The sequence below is a fragment of the Zonotrichia albicollis genome, chromosome 17, assembly GCF_047830755.1.
Source record: "Zonotrichia albicollis isolate bZonAlb1 chromosome 17, bZonAlb1.hap1, whole genome shotgun sequence".
Taxonomy (NCBI): Eukaryota; Metazoa; Chordata; class Aves; order Passeriformes; family Passerellidae; genus Zonotrichia; species Zonotrichia albicollis.
In genome coordinates this window covers 9,036,151-9,055,765 of record NC_133835.1, presented here as the reverse complement: position 1 = coordinate 9,055,765, position 19,615 = coordinate 9,036,151, and the positions used below count along the sequence as shown (strand labels likewise).

At 44.5% G+C, this 19,615-nt stretch overlaps 1 protein-coding gene across 3 annotated transcripts; it reads left to right on the top strand.

Moving 5' to 3' along the window:
• Window positions 1-38: 38 nt before the first annotated feature.
• On the top strand, window positions 39-16,638 carry ARFRP1 (ARF related protein 1). 3 transcript variants are annotated; one of them, XR_012583008.1, is made up of 9 exons: window positions 40-189; window positions 1,120-1,219; window positions 1,588-1,675; window positions 2,160-2,242; window positions 2,891-2,972; window positions 3,141-3,211; window positions 9,252-9,352; window positions 10,809-14,108; window positions 15,039-16,638. XR_012583008.1 is itself a non-coding variant. In XM_005491218.4 (8 exons), exons 2-8 carry the CDS (start codon window positions 1,127-1,129, stop codon window positions 10,894-10,896), a joined length of 606 nt encoding a protein of 201 aa, XP_005491275.1. In that variant the 5' UTR covers window positions 247-624; window positions 1,120-1,126; the 3' UTR covers window positions 10,897-11,746. The 3 variants fall into 3 exon arrangements, 2 of the variants coding, with proteins under 2 accessions (XP_074409707.1, XP_005491275.1); XM_005491218.4 differs by lacking the exons at window positions 40-189; window positions 15,039-16,638 and adding an exon at window positions 247-624 and having other exon boundaries at window positions 10,809-11,746; XM_074553606.1 differs by lacking the exons at window positions 10,809-14,108; window positions 15,039-16,638 and having other exon boundaries at window positions 39-189; window positions 9,252-9,356.
• Window positions 16,639-19,615: the final 2,977 nt, after the last annotated feature.

Here is a 19,615-nt window from a genome sequence, read left to right as displayed (position 1 = left end):
ACTCGGAGTACCCGGGAGGCGCGGGGCATTCTGGGAGTTGTAGTCCACATACCCCCGTCTCACCGCCATCGCAGCGGCCACAGGACTACATTTCCCAGAGTCCCGGGAGCGAAATGGCGGTGGCTGGTGGCGCTGGGGAGTCGTGAGAGGCGACTCTGGCTCCAGCGCTGACACCGGCACCAGCACCAGGTGAGGGGCCGCGGGCCTCGGGCTCGGGGTCTTTTCCTCGCCCACTGCCCTCAGGAGCTTGGGCCGGGACCTGTCGCTGGCCCGGGACGTGGCGCGGGGCCATGAGGGGGAAATGGCGCTGGGCCGGTGTTCGCCTTCAGCCGTCACTGCCACCGCAGGGCAGGAAGGGCCGGGCCGGATCTCCCGGATCTTGTGGGGCTGGAGGGATCTGCCGGGTCCGGGAGGATCTCCGGGCTTGGGGAGGAGCAGGCCGGTGTCGGGACCAGTCGCTGTCCCGAGGGGGAGCGGGCCGGGGTTCCCCCCCTGTCCCGGGGGGGCGGCAGGAGCGCCCCGGTCTCAGCTGGGAGCGAGGGGTGGCCCCGGTACCTGTGGGGTTGAAGTCCCGTGAAACCCCCGATCCGATTCCTGCTTTGGAACGCTTTTATTTCCCTTTAGGTAATGGTATTTGACTTCAAAGTGGTTGTTTAACCACGCGCTGCGTCTCAAAGGCTCTGCCTTGGGGTTCCCTTTATCTGGGTTTGAGCAGAAGGGTTGCTGCAATGGCTCTGAGTCAGCTGCAGCGCTTGGTGCCAGAGCTCCCTGCATCCCAGCAAAGCTGCTGGGCCTGTGTGTGCACATCCAGCTGGGAGCTTCTGCAGATTCTTGCAAAAAATACCTGATCTCTGTATTTGTATGAAGTTCACTTCATTTTCTATGTATCTTATATTTGCTGCAAGAGGTGTTCAAGTCCTTCCTCAGTTCCCTTTTAAACGCCAAATTTGATGTTGAGCTTTTTTCATGATCTGTCTTAGATCTCTGATTTTTCCTGGAATTACCTAAATATGAGATTTACTGATAAAAGAGTAACATCATTTATTTGTTTGGCGTCGTGGCATGAGAGGCTTTTGGGAATGAGCTGTTTGCTAATTGATTTCCTGGCATTTGTTGCAGGAGCAGGATGTATACACTGCTGTCAGGGCTCTATAAATACATGTTCCAGAGGGATGAGTACTGTGTCCTGATCCTGGGTTTGGACAATGCTGGTAAAACTGTAAGTGCTGTTTATCACCCCGTGGAGGGGCACACACAATCCTCCAGGGATAAATCTTCCAACAAGGGTCAATCTCTCTTCAGCTGTGTCCTGAGTTGCTTTAGTGATGTCACACCAAGCAATCAACTTTTCCTCATTGCTTAAATTTAGTACAAGCTCTCAGGGATGTGGCTGAGGCTTGGGTAATCCCATAATCACATTTGATCCCTTCTTTCCTTGCTAAAATAGAGAGCAAGAAGAGTGATTTGTCCAAAATTAGGTAGGGCAGTATCTGCTCCAGCAGGATTGTACAGAAATGAAAAGGGTTCGGGGTAGGATTACTCCAGCCAGTAAAATGTTTGACAGTAAATACTTTTCTTATTTTTCAGACCTTCCTTGAACAAACTAAAACCCGATTTAACAAGAACTACAAAGGGATGAGTTTGTCCAAAATCACAACCACTGTAGGCTTAAACAGTAAGTAAATCCACATGGAATTTTTTCAGCTTTCTTGCACAGATAGACACAGATAGCTGTTTTGTATTTGAAATGTTTAAGAACTCAAAAGGGCTGAATAGTTCCTGGGTGCAGAGATTGTATCTCCCAGCTGTCCAGGTCTTTTTGTAGAGAATAAAATAGACTTTCTTAGCTTAGGAGGAGAAACTCTTGAAGTAGTAAAACTATAAAAACTCCAGGTATCTATTTCAGTGCTGTCCTCAAACTGTATTTCCCTGGAGTTCATTCCCTGGCCCAATTCTGGAATTATTTGCACTGATGCTGCTCTATATTTGTGATCACTCAGTGCAGCTTTTGCTGTGTTGTTGCAAGCAGCTGCTGCCTGTGATTGGTTCCCCTACAAGCCTGTCCCACCCCAGATTTCTGAGTGGGGTGTGCAGCTGTCTGTGCTGTACAGCACCCATAGTTTTCAGTGGATTTCCCTTTCTTCATTCCTTCCTTCTAGTTGGAACTATTGATGTTGGCAAAACTCGGCTCATGTTCTGGGACCTTGGTGGGCAGGAGGAGCTGCAGTCACTTTGGGACAAGGTTAGAGATGTGGTTTTGTTTTGTTTGATTTATAAATATTTGATATTTATTTGAATGAATGTTTGATTTATTTTTTTTGCCCAGAGAAGCTGTGGCTGCCCCATCCCTGGAAGTGTTCAAAGCCAGGGTGGATGGAGCTGTGATCAGCCTGATCTAGTGGAAGGTGGAATGAGTTGGAATGAGATGGTTGGCCCTTTCCAACACAAACCATCCTGTGATTCTGTGATTTCTTTTAGAAGTGGTTTTGTCTCTTTTAGAGCTGAAGCACCACAATCACTTGGTAATCACACAGGCTTATTGATAACCCCAGTATTGAGCATTAACACCTTTTCAGGGATTCCACTATTTCTGTGCTTAATATTTGCATTATTGCTTGCAGACAGCAATTACCAACCCAGATCAGGGGCTGTGCCATAGAAAAAACCTTTGGGGGGGCAAAAACTTTTCCAGCTGGTGTGTTGATCAGGCCTGCAAACAGAACAGGCAGCACAGGCTGTGTGCCTCCATTCTGTCCTGGCACACTGTGGATGCAGCTGCCTCTAACTGGTTAATGTCCTCCACATGTACCAAAACTGTACCAAAATCAAGTCAGGAAGAGGAACAAGTGATCCTAGTGCATTGACACCAATATCTGTGTTCTCCTTCCAGTACTATGCTGAATCTCATGGGGTGATCTATGTTATTGACTCCACTGATGAGGAGAGGCTCTCTGAGTCCAAAAGAGCTTTTGGTAAGTACAGTGTGAACAAAATAGACCTGGAAGGTTGTATCAAATGAAACTGTAATTCAAGAGGGAGTTTCTGGCTTCATCCCTCTGTCCAGAGAATCTGTGCCAGATTGGAAGTTTTGGACAACTTCCAGAACTGGCTAAACCTGGTTTTGTTTCTGTCCTTTGTAGAGAAGATGATTACCAGTGAAGCTCTGGAAGGGGTTCCCATTCTGGTGTTGGCCAACAAGCAGGATGTAGAGGTAAAATATGGAGGATTTACATAAATAAGCAAATAAGCCTTGGAAAGGTAAACTCTGTATTCATATTAAATTTGTTCCACAGTCCTGAGCTGATCCTATGGTACTTTCCCACCACTGGAAATACTTTGAATTTAGTTGTATTTTTTTCCTCTCTCCTCCAGCCCTTTTTCAGTGCCATGAATGAGCTTCCTACAGGCACATAGTTCTGAATTCTTTATGTAAACAGAACAAACTGCACAGCTATGGTGGGTCTTTCTTGTACCGTGACTGGCTCTATTGATGCTGTTTTTTCCTGTTTATTCAGAAAAAAAAATGTTTAGTGCACTTTGTTTATGCTGCTCTTTGAAAGCTCAGGAATAGCACAACAGATGTATGTGAAGCAAACCATCCTTTCCCCATAATTGGATAAGATCTGTTCAATAAAACATTTGTTTGGTGTAGAGCATTCCATCAGTGACAGCACTGAATGGCAAGGAATGCTCTTTTCTGATAATTTGAATTCTTTCCAGTGTATTCAGAGCTGTAAAGCTCTTGGTTTGGGTTTGGCAGTTCGTGGGTGGTGCAGTGTTTAGGTGACACATCCTGGGCCATCCTTACCTCCCCCAGCATGGAAAAAAAAAGAAGAGGATGCCCAAGGTGGACGTGGTGTTTTTTATGTTTTCCTCCTGGGAATTGAGCCTGGATTTGCAGGACTGCAGCTCCAGGGACTGGTCTGTAGATGGAGCCAGAGGTTTGCAGTAGGGTTTGGAGCAGCTGGCCTGGCAGCTGGGCTCAGTCTCTGTTCTAAAGGATGCAAATGCTCCTCAGGTTCCTCCTCTGCACTTTCCACTTGTCCGAGCGATTGCACTTGTGGAAACACGTGAGGCTTCCATAGAAATCACTTGGCTCTAAAGCAAGGTTTCTTGAGTGCAACACAGATTAGTCTTTGGATGATCTAATTTATCTGGATTATCTAGTCTTAGAAATAAGAGAAATGGAATTCCATGTAAAAGCATGAGATCAGGACTGAACTCCTGATTTATGGTCCTGACTTTGCTGTAGTCTCTGGAATATGGGGAAATTGTCTGTCTTTTTTCTGTGGAAACCAGAATATTGACTCATTTCTGTACAACCCCATGGCTTTTCTGCAGGGAACAGCCTGCACTCTTGCCTTGACCTGTTGAGGATAAGATCCAAGCAGTGACCTGGAAATTTGTTCCAGTTTCTCTTTTGATTGTATATACACCCTTTCTTACAGGCTGCAGATGCTGGCTCTTCTGACACTCTGACCAGACTAAAGACAAATAATTGAACAATTGGGCTTCTTTAAATTGCTAGAAAGAGGTATTTGGAACAGCTTTTCAAAAGAAAATCTGGCTTCTTGCTCCCTCTGGAGGGTCCAAGACCAGCCCACAGACTTAGTGCCTTCATGCAGTTTAGAGCTACAAGAAGAGATTGGCAAAGCTAAAGCCACTGGAGGTTTGCCTGTTTGTAAGAAATACCTACACTGGATATTTAGAGGTTCACTCCTACAGAATGATCTTGGTTATGGAGCCAGCAAAGAGCCCTCAATGTTATTAACAAATCATTAAGGAGATTATAGCCTATTTTTCAGTAATTACTGAGGTTCTCTTAAACAAAATTGAGAAAACTCAGTAGCCTGTTTCTCTTCTTCTGATTTAGCAGAACTGAATACCTCTGGGATAAAACTGATAATTAGCATTGATAGAGATTTTTCTGCTCTGGATCTCCAGATATAAAACTGTAGGAGATTCTCACCAGCATCCCTCTGTCCTGAACCATGATAAGGGAGGATAAGGAGTATCTTAACCTCACTGGTATTTGGAGATTAAGGGTAATTCTTGATGATGATATCTATAGAGGCCAGCAGAAAGCTTGTGGTCAAATTCATCAGAAGTAGAACATCTGACATAGTTTGTTTTTAAAGTGTACATTCTGTTATCAAGATAATAAAAGTATTGATGCAACCTGAAATTGCATAAAGTGTTAAGAATTCTGCTGTGAACCCCAGGGTACATTGTGTCCTCTCAGCACTGCCAGGCATGAGTTGTGTTTGGTCATTCCAGGAGATAAAATATGGTCATTGGCTACAAAACACCAATTCTAATTCTCACAATACTGAATGTGATATTTTATGGTATCAGGAGAATGCTCTGTGTTCAGCAGGGGCTTCAAAACTGGATTATTTTATAAATAACTTAAAAACTGAGTTAAATGTGTGTTGGAGGAAGGAATTTGTTTAGGTTTTTAAAGGAACTATTGCTTTGTAGGAGAAATAAATTATCTAATATCTGCTAATTCCTGTGAACTCCCTTTCAGCTCAGAATGCCACTTTTGAAAATATGGCTTATTGCAGAAAAAGCAGCAATATAAGAATTGATAATTGCTGTTTTGATGTGAATGCAGCTGCTGAAAGGTTCACACAAGGTATATATTTCTGTGCTTTACAATGAACTGTTACAATTTGAGGATAGAATGTCTCATTATGCAACACTATTGAGAATACTGGAAAAGCATGACCTGTCAAAAACAGCATCTGAAATTTAACAAGCTGAAAATTACTGGATGCTGTATGATGACCCATGTCTGGGAGGAAGTTTTGCCATCCTCATCTAATGATAAATTTTGAAAATTTAATTTGAAATCTCCAGAATGTTGAAAAGCCTCCTCATGCCTCTGGAAAACCTAAGAAGTCATGGTGAGTAACAGAGTACTCACTTCCACCCAGCTGTTAGAGAACAGACCTGCATGAAAGTCATTCTAGTTTCCAACTGAAGACCTCCCACAGCTTCCCTGTAAAATTAGTTTCCATTTAAATAAGGTGGTTTCAATTGAGGCTATACTATTCCTTCTTTAAATTTAATGAAGCTTAAATTTTAATTTAAAACAAACTCATATAAAAGTAGTCCCAGACCATAGGTCAGGTGAGTCAGACTTTTTGTGAAATAAGATTTTATTTAGGCAATCTACCTTGCTCTTGTTTCTCTTTTAGTTCCATTCTGATGGTTGATTACTCTTGAGATGACTGAAGAGCTTCTACTTGAGATTTTATGCATGCTTCTGGATTTATCCTGACAGGAGAGCAGGCAGCAGCACTGTCTTTGTTCCAGTGGATTTGGAAAATGGGCAAAGGCTCTACAATGCCACCTTTTTTTGGCCAAAACTTGCCCTGCTGCTTGATAGATTTTTAGGTGTGCCATTGCTGAGTCTTACTTTGGGTAATGCTATTCTGAACCCTTCACAGGAGGAGTTTGGTTCAGTCCTGGCTAAATTATGCCTGGAGGAGCCTTCATCAAAATCTGTTTTCCAGTGTGTTATTTTGGGGAGGCTGAGATGGAAATCTGGTTTGTCTGTGTTGTGTGTGAGGTTCCTGTGAACTGCCTGAGGGATACCATCATTCCTGAGAGGTCACTGTGGGTTGTGCTATTGTAATGGAGCACTCCTGATGGGATCACAGAGCCAGCTCCCCTTCTTTGCCCTTGGCTTATGGGTTTGCAGCTGAGAAACAAAGCACATCTGTAAACAAAAACTCTGTAATGTGCCTGGAGAGAAGGGGAATTTGGAAGCCACAGCTGACATTTTCCCCTGAGCATGAGAAGCTCAGATGCCCCTTGCTGAAGTGATGGAGAACCAGCCCCTGCTGTCACATGAGATTCCAGTTCATGGCTTTCCCTGAACACTAAAACAAGGCATTGATACTTTGGTGTCACCTGTCTCTGCTTCATCCCAAGGGGAAAATGATAAAATGATGTTCCTCAACATAGGATTGGTGATGCAGTGGCATCCTGCTGTGACAATGTGAATGGTGCAAAGTCTCCTCAGAAGCAAAACTCCTCCTGATGCAGATTTCCATGGAAAGCCATGACTGGGCAGCTCTGTGAAGGTGGGGCAGGCCACAGCTCTACCAGAAGGTGGGAAAGGGAAGTTATAACAATGGTTTATTTATACTGGGAGGTAAAAAAGGCTGTAATTGTTAGCTGCTCTGGGAAAAGTGGACTCTTAAAGGCTTCAAGGATGGGTAAGGTGAAGGATGTGGGTTCTCTGTGCTGCTGGGTATGTGCAGGTGTCCTGCTGGTGGTGTTGGGAAGTCCATTGCCTGATTGCTTTGCTACCTGTGCAAGTAGAAGTTGCATCAAGGACAGCATGACTGTGCTCTCTAGTGTTACTTTGTACCTTGAACACTTTGTCTGATTTATTTTAAAATATTTTTAAATGTATCATCATTCAGAAAAGAAGGAAAGGTAGACTCAAGAAGAAGAAGAAAGCATATACTCAAAAGTATATAATTACACAATGATATTCAACTCTGAGAAGCTTCAAGTATATTTCAAGAAACATTTGTTCAATTTCAGCTGCCAAGTCTCATTGACTGAAAAAAACAAAGATGTGAGAAATAGCTCAAATTACTGACATGCTTCTCCTTCCCACTTGTTGGGTAATTGACGTGTCTGGGGCTTTGGGTTAAACCAGGAGCATTTGGACCTGCCTTTCTCACTGGAAAGTGGGCAGCATACCAGGCTTTTACAAACCAGTAGAGAATGGTTGCTTGTAATTTCTTGCCCATCTTGCAGATCTACTGGTTTGAATTCTGACTCCCTCTAAAGTTAGTAATTGTTGTTGTTCATTTTTTTTTTTTAATTAACTGTGTATCCTGTGGCTGACAGCTCATCTGTATGAACTGCACATTTTTCTCTTGTCAAAAATCCTGATCTAAATTGTTGAGGGTTCTGCAGAATGATGTCAGTAATGTTTTTGGATACAGTTTCCAGGTCACTGATTGAAAGGGCAAGTTTAAAATGCAGCTGGGGTCATAAGAAAGTACAGTCATCAAAAGCTGCACAGTTAATGGAGCCATGGGCCCTGGATGAATTGGGTGTTCTTAAACTCCTTGCAAGCCATTTCTTAAGATCCCTTCCTACGTATAACCAATGGAATCGACCTCTGTTGTCCACAAAAATGTCCTGTATTTAATTTCTCCAGAATCAGTGTTTTGTAAATGGATGGCTGGTAACAATTTTCATATTTCTGTTCTCTCAGAGTTCACGTTCACTTGGCCAATCCTCAGGACTCACAGAGGGTCCAGTTTGGCATTTGTGTAAACATTTGTCCAAAACATGTATGTGGGCCTGACTGAAGGTTCCAAACACATATTTGAGACTTGTTGAAGGTCCCAAATGTCTTTGCAGAGAGGAGGGAAGGTGAGCTGGTGGCCAGCTGAAGTGCTTAAATTGCTTGTCCAAGGCTTCTGAGGGAAAAATGAACACTGAGTGCTCAGGGAAGTGCAAGTCCAGACTTTAGTTGAGCAGGTTTGCTTTTGTTGTAACTTTAAGATTTTTGTGGTGACGCTGTGATTTATGTGGGGAAGGTAATCCACTGATGTACTGGGGGGTTTTGATTTGTGGTGTTGTTCCCAGCAGCCTCCTGGCAGACTCACAGAAGTTCAGGACCTGCTGGGGATCAAGAACAGAGTTACAGGCATCAGAAAATGTGCTGCATTCAGTGCTGCCAGTGTTTTCTCTGAGTGCAAACAGAGAAGTGCTGGTGGGACATGGGTAATGCCAAGGAATGTGCTGAGAGCTGAGGAAGAATCACAGCTAATTTTGTGAGAGTGCCCAGGATGCTGGCAAAGAGCCAGCTGGGCTTGTGGCACAGACAGTTTCAAAAGGCTTTGTAAATATTAAAGCTCTTGTAGTGTCCTGGTAAATATAAACTGTTGAGCAGCTTGGAAAAGGTATTGTTAGAGGATACAGGTTGTGCTCATTTTCAGGACTGTTTGCTTAGAACTGTACAGATTAGGGATCAGGGAGGTGAGGCAGTGTGTGTGCTGTCAGCAAACAGCCTTCTCTTTGTTGAAAAAAGAATATGCTCATTTCTGTGGAACCTAAACAGGTGAATTTACTGTGTGGTGGGTGAGTGGGTTTATTCTGATAGCATTGCATCCTGACTGATACAAGACTGCAATAATGGGAGGATTCATTGTGGAAGAAAGTCACCATGTTTCTTGTGGCACAAACAAGCTCTACTTTGGTTCCCTTTGCAGAGTTGTCTGTCAATACCCGATATCAAAACAGCATTTAGTGACTGCATTAACAAAATTGGGAAGAGAGACTGCCTGACACAAGCCTGCTCAGCTCTTACTGGGTGAGTATGAGAAGGGATAGACTGAGAGTTTGTTGACTGAGCAGGTGTGAGGTGTCACACACAGAGCAGCACCACATGAGTTATTAAGCCTTGAAAGGGAGCTGTGCTTCCTTCCAGCACTGACAGACGCTTGTTCGAGTTCCTTGGACTTGCACCAGCTCAGTAACTTCATCGGTAAATCCTGCCTGTAGAACACAATGACAGTGTATTCCTGGCTGAGAGCAGTGGGACTTGGAGGCATATTTGTTGTCCTGTATTGTCCCTTCTCCTTACACAATAATCCCTGCAGATGTTGCTTTGCTGCAGCTGCTGGTTTTTAGGTTAGAAGTCAGTTGAAAATGCCATTGTTGATGCCTGTACCAGAGAAATGGGTGGTGCTTCACTGCTGCTGCCATAATTATGTTTCTGCTTTCATAGTCTTTGGCAGTCTTTAGCACAGTCTTTAGATGAGCTTCGTGATGGGGATGATATCACAGTTTCCAGGAGTCCTCTTACATGGGGATGCCTGTGGTTTAAGATTTAATGACTAAAAACAGACCCTAATTTGGGCTTAGTCAGCTGCACACCACGACCGTGACCAGCCCACTGGATTCTTGGGATCTCAGCATCATCGTTGCGTATTGAGGCTCGCGCTACATTTGTTCTTGGTACTCTCAGTTCTTGAAGTGAAAAGTGCTACTTGGCATAAGTCAAAAGTTTTGTTCCATTTGATGGAAACACTCCTGGCTGAATTACTGCCTGGGCTGAATTTAGAGCTTTGAATTTTTTTCTGTGTTATCATACAAGCTACTGCAAAGGATAACAAAAACTTCCTGAACCATGAAAAAAAATCTGTTGTTTGCATTGCTACAAATCACATGCCATTGAGCAGGTGGATGACCACAAGAACAGTGTTCAAGCACTGACTGGAAGAGAAGTGTTAGATAATAACCTTATTTGTGCAAACATTTTTAATTTTGATCTCTGTGGAATTTCCTTTCAAAATTCCAGTTTGAGCTTGCACTAAAAGAATAACTCATGGAAGTCATGGCTGGGGAGCTGTGCAGACCAGTAAGGCATTGACTTGCTTGGCAGTCCCAGCACAGATGATTACACAAAGCTGGAACCAAGATTGCAAGATCTTGTACAACTAGTGTGAGGTTTGTGGCAAAATGACCTCAAACCAACTGTCAGGTGGGTTTGATGCTTGTTCATCCCAAGATTTCCACAGAGTTGGTGACTAAGTATAGACTTGCACAGACACCAGAAAAATAAAGGATGGAGGTATATATTGCTGAGCTAAAAGAAATCAGATCCCTATTGTTTGCCTACGTGCAAAATAACACAGAAATGCCAGCAAACAACTGTGTAGAGCCCTTCCCTTCCTCATGTAAGGGCTCAGTTAGGGCCTGTATGATCCATGTTTGTGTTCTTGTTGTTGCTTTATTTTAAAACCTTGTCTGTTTTCCTTCCTTAGCAAAGGGGTGAACGAAGGGATTGAGTGGATGGTGAAGTGTGTGGTGAGGAACATCCACCGCCCCCCAAGGAAGAAGGACATCACGTAGAGCTCTGAACCAGCCAAGCAATGGACAGTCTCTTTCCACACACTTTTGTGTTCCCTTTAAAGAAGGTGATCCACTGGATTCCTATTACACCTGATTCTTTCCTTAATTTGGAGACAAATATTCTCTTTCTGTGTCTAAAAAACACTTGAGCCAAGGATTCCAACTGGGTGGGGGGTGGGAATCTCTTACATTAAGTATTGTTACTGGCCTCTGAGCATCCTATGTAGCAACCCACACATTGTTGCCAATGCAAAAGACTTAATTTTTCTACTATCTTACTTTGTGATTCCTGATTTGTGAATCTAGCAGGCTGGAGGCTGGTGACATGAAGGAACTCCTGAAGGAGATGCAGAGGTGAATGTTGAAGGGGAGGAACAGGGGAATGGCTGTTCCTCCTAATTGCCAAGATCCTTGCTGCTCCAGCCCCATGTTCCTGCAGGGTGTTACTGGCCCTGTTATGCTGCTGTTTGTGTAGTGGGGAGAGACAGCATTGATTAGAACTTGATTTTCACTCGGGGTGTTGATTCATAACTTTGACATGTGGTAAAAGCAGATGTGGAAATCAGCAACTGCACGGTGGTCATTGGATTGTGGAATTGTTAATGTTGGAAAAGACCTCATCAAATCCAGCTGTGCTGGCTGAAATAGATTTTCCTACCAGGACCGCGATTCCAGAAGCACTGCCTTGCTCTGACTGCCAGTCTCTTTGTGCACTCTCTTTAATCCTAAGAGTAATTGAGATCTTCTGTAACTGGAGTGAATCAAGGCCCTTTCTGTGATCTTTCTAAGCTGAAAACAACCTCTAGACAGGAAGAAATCAGTATGCAATAAAGCTTCCTACTTATTTGAACTTCCCTGGCTGTAACAGTGGTATTTGGGAATAGCAGTACTTAGCCTAGGTTTGTTTTTTTTTAATTGTAGGAAAAACCAGAAAGGCAGCACTCAAAAGACAGTGCTCAGTGCTTACATCACCTACTCAGCTAGATCTGCTGATCTGCTGATATATCAATATCTTTTCCCTGAATATGAGTTTTTAGGTGAATTTCATGGTGGTTTGGCAATGGGTTTTGCTCTTCTGCTGTTTTATTTACTCCTGGCACTGGTGAACGTTCTGTGCTGTTTGCTGACATAAGGAAGGGGCCATCATTCAAGCTGTACTTGAGCCAGTCCATAGTATTTGTTTAGTCTCTTAGTTGGCAACTGTCAAAGAACTTTCTGCTGAATTTCCTCCACGGAACTCTCAGATGTTTTTTGAGAGAGAACATCAATCATTTGCTCACATTTGGGTTAAAGCACAAAGGCAGCTGGGCTGTATCATTAAGTTCATGAAGTCAGCAGAAAAAAATGCAAACTGAAGAGCAGAATCTTTGCTTCTCAGCAGAAGTAAGGCTCCTTCAGACCTAGGGAGTCAATCATTTTTCTTGTGTGTTCTGTGAATGTGGAGGGTCCCTTGGAAATCACTTACCCACTGTAGGAAGTGGCACTTTTGTTGGGTGATGCAGCGCTGAGATTTTCAAGAGTACTAAAGTTTTGGAGAACCAATGGCCTTTGATTATTAGGAGCATCTCTCTCACTGGGCTCTTTTAAAACACTTGGAAGGTATTGGAATATGAATCCCAATATAACCAGTTAGATTGTGCCTGGGTCAGTGTGACCCTCGCTGCTGAGCCAAAGGCGGCTTCTGTGGTGCTTTACCCCAGAGATACCTTGGCTGCTGGAGATTGCAGCAGGGCACTGGTGGAAGTCCAGGCTTGTCAGGGACTCCGTTTACCTCAGGAGAGAGCTTCTGGCCATGGTGAAGAGATGAAGGAGAGGATTCTGCTGGAGGGTTGCCAGATGTTTATTCCATGGTTACAGAGGTCTGAACCGGGGCAACTGCTGCCAACAGAATGCGGCCGCATGGTCTCATTAACCTTTTAAGCTCCAGGACAGGGGAAGGGGAGGGGACAGGTGAGCTACCAACCAGGTGAAAGGGGCAGGGTCTCAAGGGACTAGGGACACCTATCCAATGTCCCCCAGGCCTGAGGGACCAACCACACGACGCCTTGCTGGAATGTTAAACCTGATTGACAGGACTCACTCAGCAAGGGGGCGAGGGGGCAGGGAGAGAGGCATAGGCACACCTGGGAAGGGACCCGGAAGTTTAAAACAGGACATTGCAACACACCGCAACAGGAAGGCCTGAGTGTTTTCAGGGTGATTTTGTGGCCCTGGTTGCTTTGGTTGGCAGAGTTGGTACTGACAATGAAACTGAAGATGTAAAACTGTAACTAATGAACAAAGGTACCTTGCTGAGAGTCAAAACACTTTAGTCAAGTAGCTTGAAATGTCTATTCTTTAGGACACAAAGAATTTTCCAAGATTTCCACATACTGTTTTCAGATCTCTTGCTCTCTTTTTTCCCTGGGAAACCAGAAATGACAAAACAGTTTCTAGACACAGACTGCTTTGTGGTCCATATCTGCAGAGTGTCTTAAAGCCAATGTTTTGACCTCAGGATTCCAAGTTCTCAGGCGTGGGAGAGTCATTTTCCTAGAGACCTGCCCACGCTGGGATAGGTATGCATGAGTGTGCTCTGGCTACAAGAAATCAGGGAGGATTTCTCTGAAACCACCAAAGTTCATTCTAATTCAAAGTGACCTTCCACAGCAGCATCCCAGCAGATGGGATATTTTTTTATATTTTGATTGGAAATGTAATGATTTTTCTCATTTTATACTTACAGGAAGCACAGACTTATTTGAAATGCTTTTTTTTGTTTGTTTCAAGTGACCCCTCTGCTAGACCTCAAAGCAAAAATGTTTCTGAATTCAAAGTTCACATTTAGTCAGTTGTCCAGATTTTTGATACATTTGCATTGGACTTGTTTTGCCCATGCCTGTTCACAGCAATGAAATTGCCTGAAGAGCTGTTTTATCTTCCCAAAGGAATACAGACTGATCATCTGCACTTTTGTCATGGTTTGACCCGGAAACAGGATTTCTGGGATGCTGTGTGGATGGGGCCAATGAGTGCTCAGATTTGAATATTGCCATCTGGCCTAACCACTGGGCAAATGGGATCCACCTCCGAGAACACAGGGTAAAAGCAGGGCTCTCCCCCTGGCAGTTGCTCTTTGGATTTCCGGCGGTGGAGGAGTTGAGTCTCTCCCCCGGCCCAGTTGCTGGCTGGGCTGGGGGAGGGGAAAAGCCATGCGGCCCGGCCTGGGAGAGGTAGGCCTGCCCCCCCCCCCAAGGGTGGAAGGAAGAAAATAAAGAAATGCCGGGAAGCAATGGGCAGCCTGTTCGCCCCCCCACCTTGGAGACAGACAGAGAGAGTGCAGCCGTGTTTGTGTGCCGTTACCTTGAAAGCAGTAAACATGTGCTGGCAGCAGGCAGCCCGGCTGAGGAGATGGTGGGGGGGGTGCAGCCAGGAGTCCAGCCGCTTGGAGGAGTTTTTAACTCTTTCTTTGGACAATGAAAGTTTCACAGAACACTAACCCTTCCTAGACGAGAGATAAGAGTGTAGGAGGACGAAGAAGATGAGTGAGTGATGAAAGTCTGGCCCAGAGAGAGAGAGTGAGAGATGTTGGAAAGATGGAGAAGAGGGAGTGGCATTTTATGCTGGACTCTTTTGTGTAGCCATGGACAGAGCTATGTTCCCCTGGAATACAGAGACTGAGACCAGGGGGAGAAATGTCCCAGAGCCAAAGAAGATTCAGTGTGGGTACCCCTCAGCCCCAGGGGGTATATAAAATATGGGGGGGACAGATGTCCCAGAGGTGAGAGATTGAGCTTCTCTGGAACTGGACACAGCCTGTCTCCTCCTTAAAAGGACAACCCTGGAAGCAGCCCTGATTCTGGTCCGGTGGTGAGAGCACTGGAACAAGGACAGAAAAGGCCACCACGACACATGGAAGGACTCCCTTTCCTCTTGAGGAACTGAAGCTGAGCATTCTAAAGGGTGGTGCTGGACCCAGAATTGATTTTGGATTGTATTGTATTGGGAATTTGGGGGGGAGGAGGAGGAGGAGAGTGTTTTTGTGAGGTTTTCATTTTCCTTGTGTTTTCTTTTTTTTTTTTTTTTTTCCTTTTTCTTCCTTTTGTGTGTAGTTTAGTAATGGTCTTTGTAGTTTAGTTAATAAACTTTTCTTTTTTTTCAAGTGAGAGCCTGCTTTGTTTGTTCCTGGTCAAAATCTCACAGCAGACACCAGAGAAGGTGTATTTTCATGTGGGCATTTGGCCTTGTGCCAATGTCAAACCAGAACAGCTTTGCAATCCCTCTTCCCTTTGGCATGCTGTCCATGAGATAAAGGTAAGAGTTCAATAACTTCAGCAGAGGATCCCACTTGCCTTATTTGAGCATGGACAGATGATTACATTTCTCTCACCCGTTTGGAATTCTCTCACCCATCTGGAATTTCCTATGCTAACATTCAATAACTGGTAGCAGCAAGAGACAAGAGCTGAAAAACCACTTCTGAAGCATTTCTTTGAGTCCCAGTGCTGCCTGTGTGCTGGCAATTCCATCTTCATGTGGAGTTCTGGAAGGATGCAGAGTGACTGCTTTTGGCTGGTCTGACCCTGTCCTGTCCCACAGGGAATGTGTGTTGCAGTGGTGCTGAGGTCACAGCTCATCCCTCTTGCCACAACATTCTGTTCCACAGAACCATGGAGAATGCCAAGACAAATCAGACCCAGCTTCAGAGTAAGTCCAGCATCTTAGTCCAGTCTCTGGCTGCTAACATCTTTCTCAGAAAATGGAGCAAACAGAAGCCCTGGCCATCCTTCCTACTCTGACAAACTGAAATCAAGCCATCATCATGAAGTGGACTTAATATCCAGTGCTGTAGGATGGTTTTATTGCTAACTGAGCTATGTTTAGTCTCTTCTTCCTTACCATCCTGCTTGTGTACTGCTGACACAGCCAGCAAATACAGCAGTTTTTTTTAGAGAATCTGCTGATACAAGACAGATCACAATCTTTATGAGTGTCTCCAGCAGTGATGTTTTAGCTGTAGATGAGGTTGTTGGATTAGTCATGATTTCCAGAAGTGTTCTTGATTAACTGACTCTGAGCTGGTAGTACAGATCTGGAAATGTAAGGCTCAGCTAGAATCCTGCCTTAAAGTACTTTTGGAGGGTTCTGAATTGATCTAGTATTTCCCTGGATTTTTAACACAGTCCTGGGATCTGTCTCTCCTGGCAAATGGTGTCAAGGAGAGAACTTATAAAGACTGAGTGGTGCTGTCAGTGCACTTGACAAATATCCCTTTAAATCAAAAAATCTGCTTAATGTGGGTGGTAATTCCTGGCACACAACCAGCAGTGTCCACACATCAAGGACAGTGAATCCTGCCTCCATGTCCAGCTCTGCTGCTGCTCCTCAGCTTTTGCCCAAAGCAGCACCACAGGCTCAGTTTGCCTTCACCTTTGGGCCTGTTTTCAGACTCCTGACTATTTGTCTATAGATTTCCCAAGACCAATTTGAACAATTAATGAAAACAAGCTGAATTTCCCCTGCCATGCAGACAGGTTCTAGGCTGGGTGACCTCTCATAATTCCCTCCTGGCAGTTTTCTACTCTAATTTCTCTCCTGAGAGATCAGGGGGAGTGGTGAGGTGCCAAGAGCCTTTCCCCTCCTCTGAGTTCTTACAATGGATGCTAAAAAATTGGAGCAGGTGCTTTTTACACTGGAATTTTATAGCACCTGGAAATCCCATGTGAAACATTCCTGGTGGATAACACGTTATTGTTTACTTGACCTTGGGCATTTCCTGAAACTTTATCCTTGAGTTTTGTTCTTTGTGCTTCTGCAATCCCTAAGGGAGTTGTTTCTCTGCTCCTCTGGTAAAACCAGCTTCCATGACAACTCCTGGGGGCTTTCCATTCATTTCTTTACACACACTCAAGCTTTTTTTATTCCCAGACTGCCTTCATGATGACCTAGTCCCAGCTCTCAGCAGTGTCTGCTCTCAAATCACTTCATCTGCACAAATTACTTCCGATCACAAGCGTTCATCCATTACATCAGAAGGGAGTGATGCCTAAAATTCCTGGTAGAGCAACAAACTAGTACTAAAAAGAATCAGACCTCATGGAAAATGACACACATCAGGTGCAGAAGACATGGATAGCACGGTGTGCACTAGCACTGGGGGAAAAAATTACCTAAAGGTTTTCCATAAATGAGATGCTCGTCAGCCGGAAGAAAGGAGAGGAGGAACATTGGTAGTTCCAACTACACAGTGCTGGAATTCTGCCTGACTTTTTTTTTAAACACAAAATCAGGGGGCAGGAATCCTCATTGCTTCTTGGTTGCACTTCTTCCTTCCAGCTGCTGATGCCAAATGAAGTTTCAAAATTCCTGTGTTGTTAAGAGAGTCCTCTTGAGTATCACATTCCTCACATCTCTCTTGAGGCTCTGTGCAGTCCCACCTTTCCCACGTGTTACCCAAGGTAGCTTTGAAGCTGAGGCAGTGGATACATTCACTTCAGAACACACAGGATCCTTTTCTTGAAACAAAACCCTTCTGCACCAATATGTATTCTCACTAACACTGCTAATTCATGACTAGTAACTTCTTTTTGTGCTTGGCCCACTTGTCTAGGCTATGCTTTTGCCAAGAAAGGTTGGATTGGATGATCCTTGAGGTCAGTCCCAAGCTGGAATTCTGGGATTTTGTGATTCTTCATCATTTGCAGAATATATCCTCCAGCTGAATGCGTTTCATGCTAAACATTTGGAGGAACTATGCAGCCTTAAGCCATCTGTATTCAGCACATACCAGCAGCACTACTCTGAGGGCAAACTAAATTGACTTGAAAATTAAGTGTATTCTTAAGTGTTTTCCTGAAACAGGAACCTCTGGAGTTGTTTCTGTTGCATTGCAGTTCAGTTCATAGCCAGGAATTCCTCTGCCAATTCTCAGAAATCAGAAAACCTGATACTATTTCATTAGAGATTTTCATTAGAATTTTTTTCCTTCTTGAGTCAGATTCCCACAAAGAATAAAAACATTCTATAAGGCAGTCATAAGGAGGAATAAGCAATTTGCTGTTCCCAGAAGCTGGTGTAAGGCACAGCACCTCCTCACTGCCTGTAACAGGCAGAGGAATGTATGGGCAGCTCAGTGTTTCAGAGAATTATTAAATATCCTGAGTTGGGAGAGGCCAACAGGGATCATCAGCTCCATGCTGGGCTTTTGCTGGGTTTGGTGACCAAGGGCTTTCAGATGGGCTCTTCTGCCAGAGGACCTGGGGCATACTGGGGTGTATCCTGCCCTGTTGAAAGATTTTGCTCCTCTGACAAAAACAAGAATGATTTTTAACCAAGATATTGGCATTACACATGAAACCCCCAGTCCTGACCACCAGCAGAGACAACAGTGGGGGCAAAGGCAGCTGTAGCCTCCTGGAAAGGACAAACCCCAAAACCAACCAATCCCACATGGCAAGAATTAAGCTTTCCCAGGGCTGTCCCCACACCCTCAGCATGATGGAAATTTTGACAGCTCATTTCCATGCCACAGGATCCTGGGGCACTGGGTGGCCCAGGATGATGCTTGGATGAACAATGACAAAGGACACCAACCTCAGTTCTCCCCACCCCCACATGGCACTGTGAGGTCTGGGATCCCCAATGCTGCTTAGTCACTTGGACACAGGGGGTTTTCTGCCCTTTTTCCCTAAACATTGTGCAATTATAATTGTTTTCCAAGTAAACAAAGAGTTGCTGAGGGAAGACTCCTGTTGAATCAGACAATAACACGTCAAAGGTTCCTGGTTCTAGACAGGGAGAGTGTTGTGCATGGGTATTGTAGTTGTAGCCATGGCTTTGTTACTGAGAAAACCCTTAAGTTAAAGGACACCTTTATTAATAAATTCAAATTTTATTGAGCTCAGAGCAGGCAGTGCCCAGACCTGATCACTAGAGCCCACGTACCTTGTGAGCAAGGTCAGGGGAGCCAAGCAATGTCTGACCAAACAGAATCACAGAACATCCTGAGTTGGGAGGGACCCACAAGGATCATTGGTCCAACTCCTGGCCGCACACAGGACATACCAAAACCCCACCCTGTGCCTGAGAGCATTGTCCAAATGGTCTTTGAGCTCTGGTTCAGGCTTTGGGCTGTGACCACTGCCTGGGGAGCCGGTTCTAATGCCCAACCACCCTCTGGGAGAAAGATCTTTTCCTAAAATCCAGCCTAAACCTCCCTTGACACAGCTCCAGCCATTCCCTCAGCTCCTGTCACTGCTCACCAGAGAGCAAAGGCCAGTGCTGCCCCTGTAAGTGACCCTTTAATCCTCCCAGGGCAAAACCAAGCTGTCCCATGAAGGGCAAGTGGTGTCCCAACACTTGCTTGGAAGCAAACTCTAGGAAGAAGTGAAAACTCCAGCACTGTGCTCTGTAACTACCTCTGTACTACCACTGTGCCCTGTAACTACCACAAGAAACCAAGTCCAAGTTTTTCTTAAAAAAGACAATTACATGTTAGTACTTCTTTAGCTGCCTTTGAAATGGTTGATTCAGCACTACAGTATTGTATGAACTAGCCTTTTGAGCACTAATTATTCTTGAGTAATTGAATTTCCTCTGGGAGATGGTGATAAAAGGTACTGTCATCTGTTCTCAGCTTACTCAGCATAATAATTTGCTTTTTTTAAAGGTGATTACTCCAAAGACATCTCAACACCTTTGGTATTGTGGAAGCTGGGAAAATCATCCCCTTTCTTAGAAA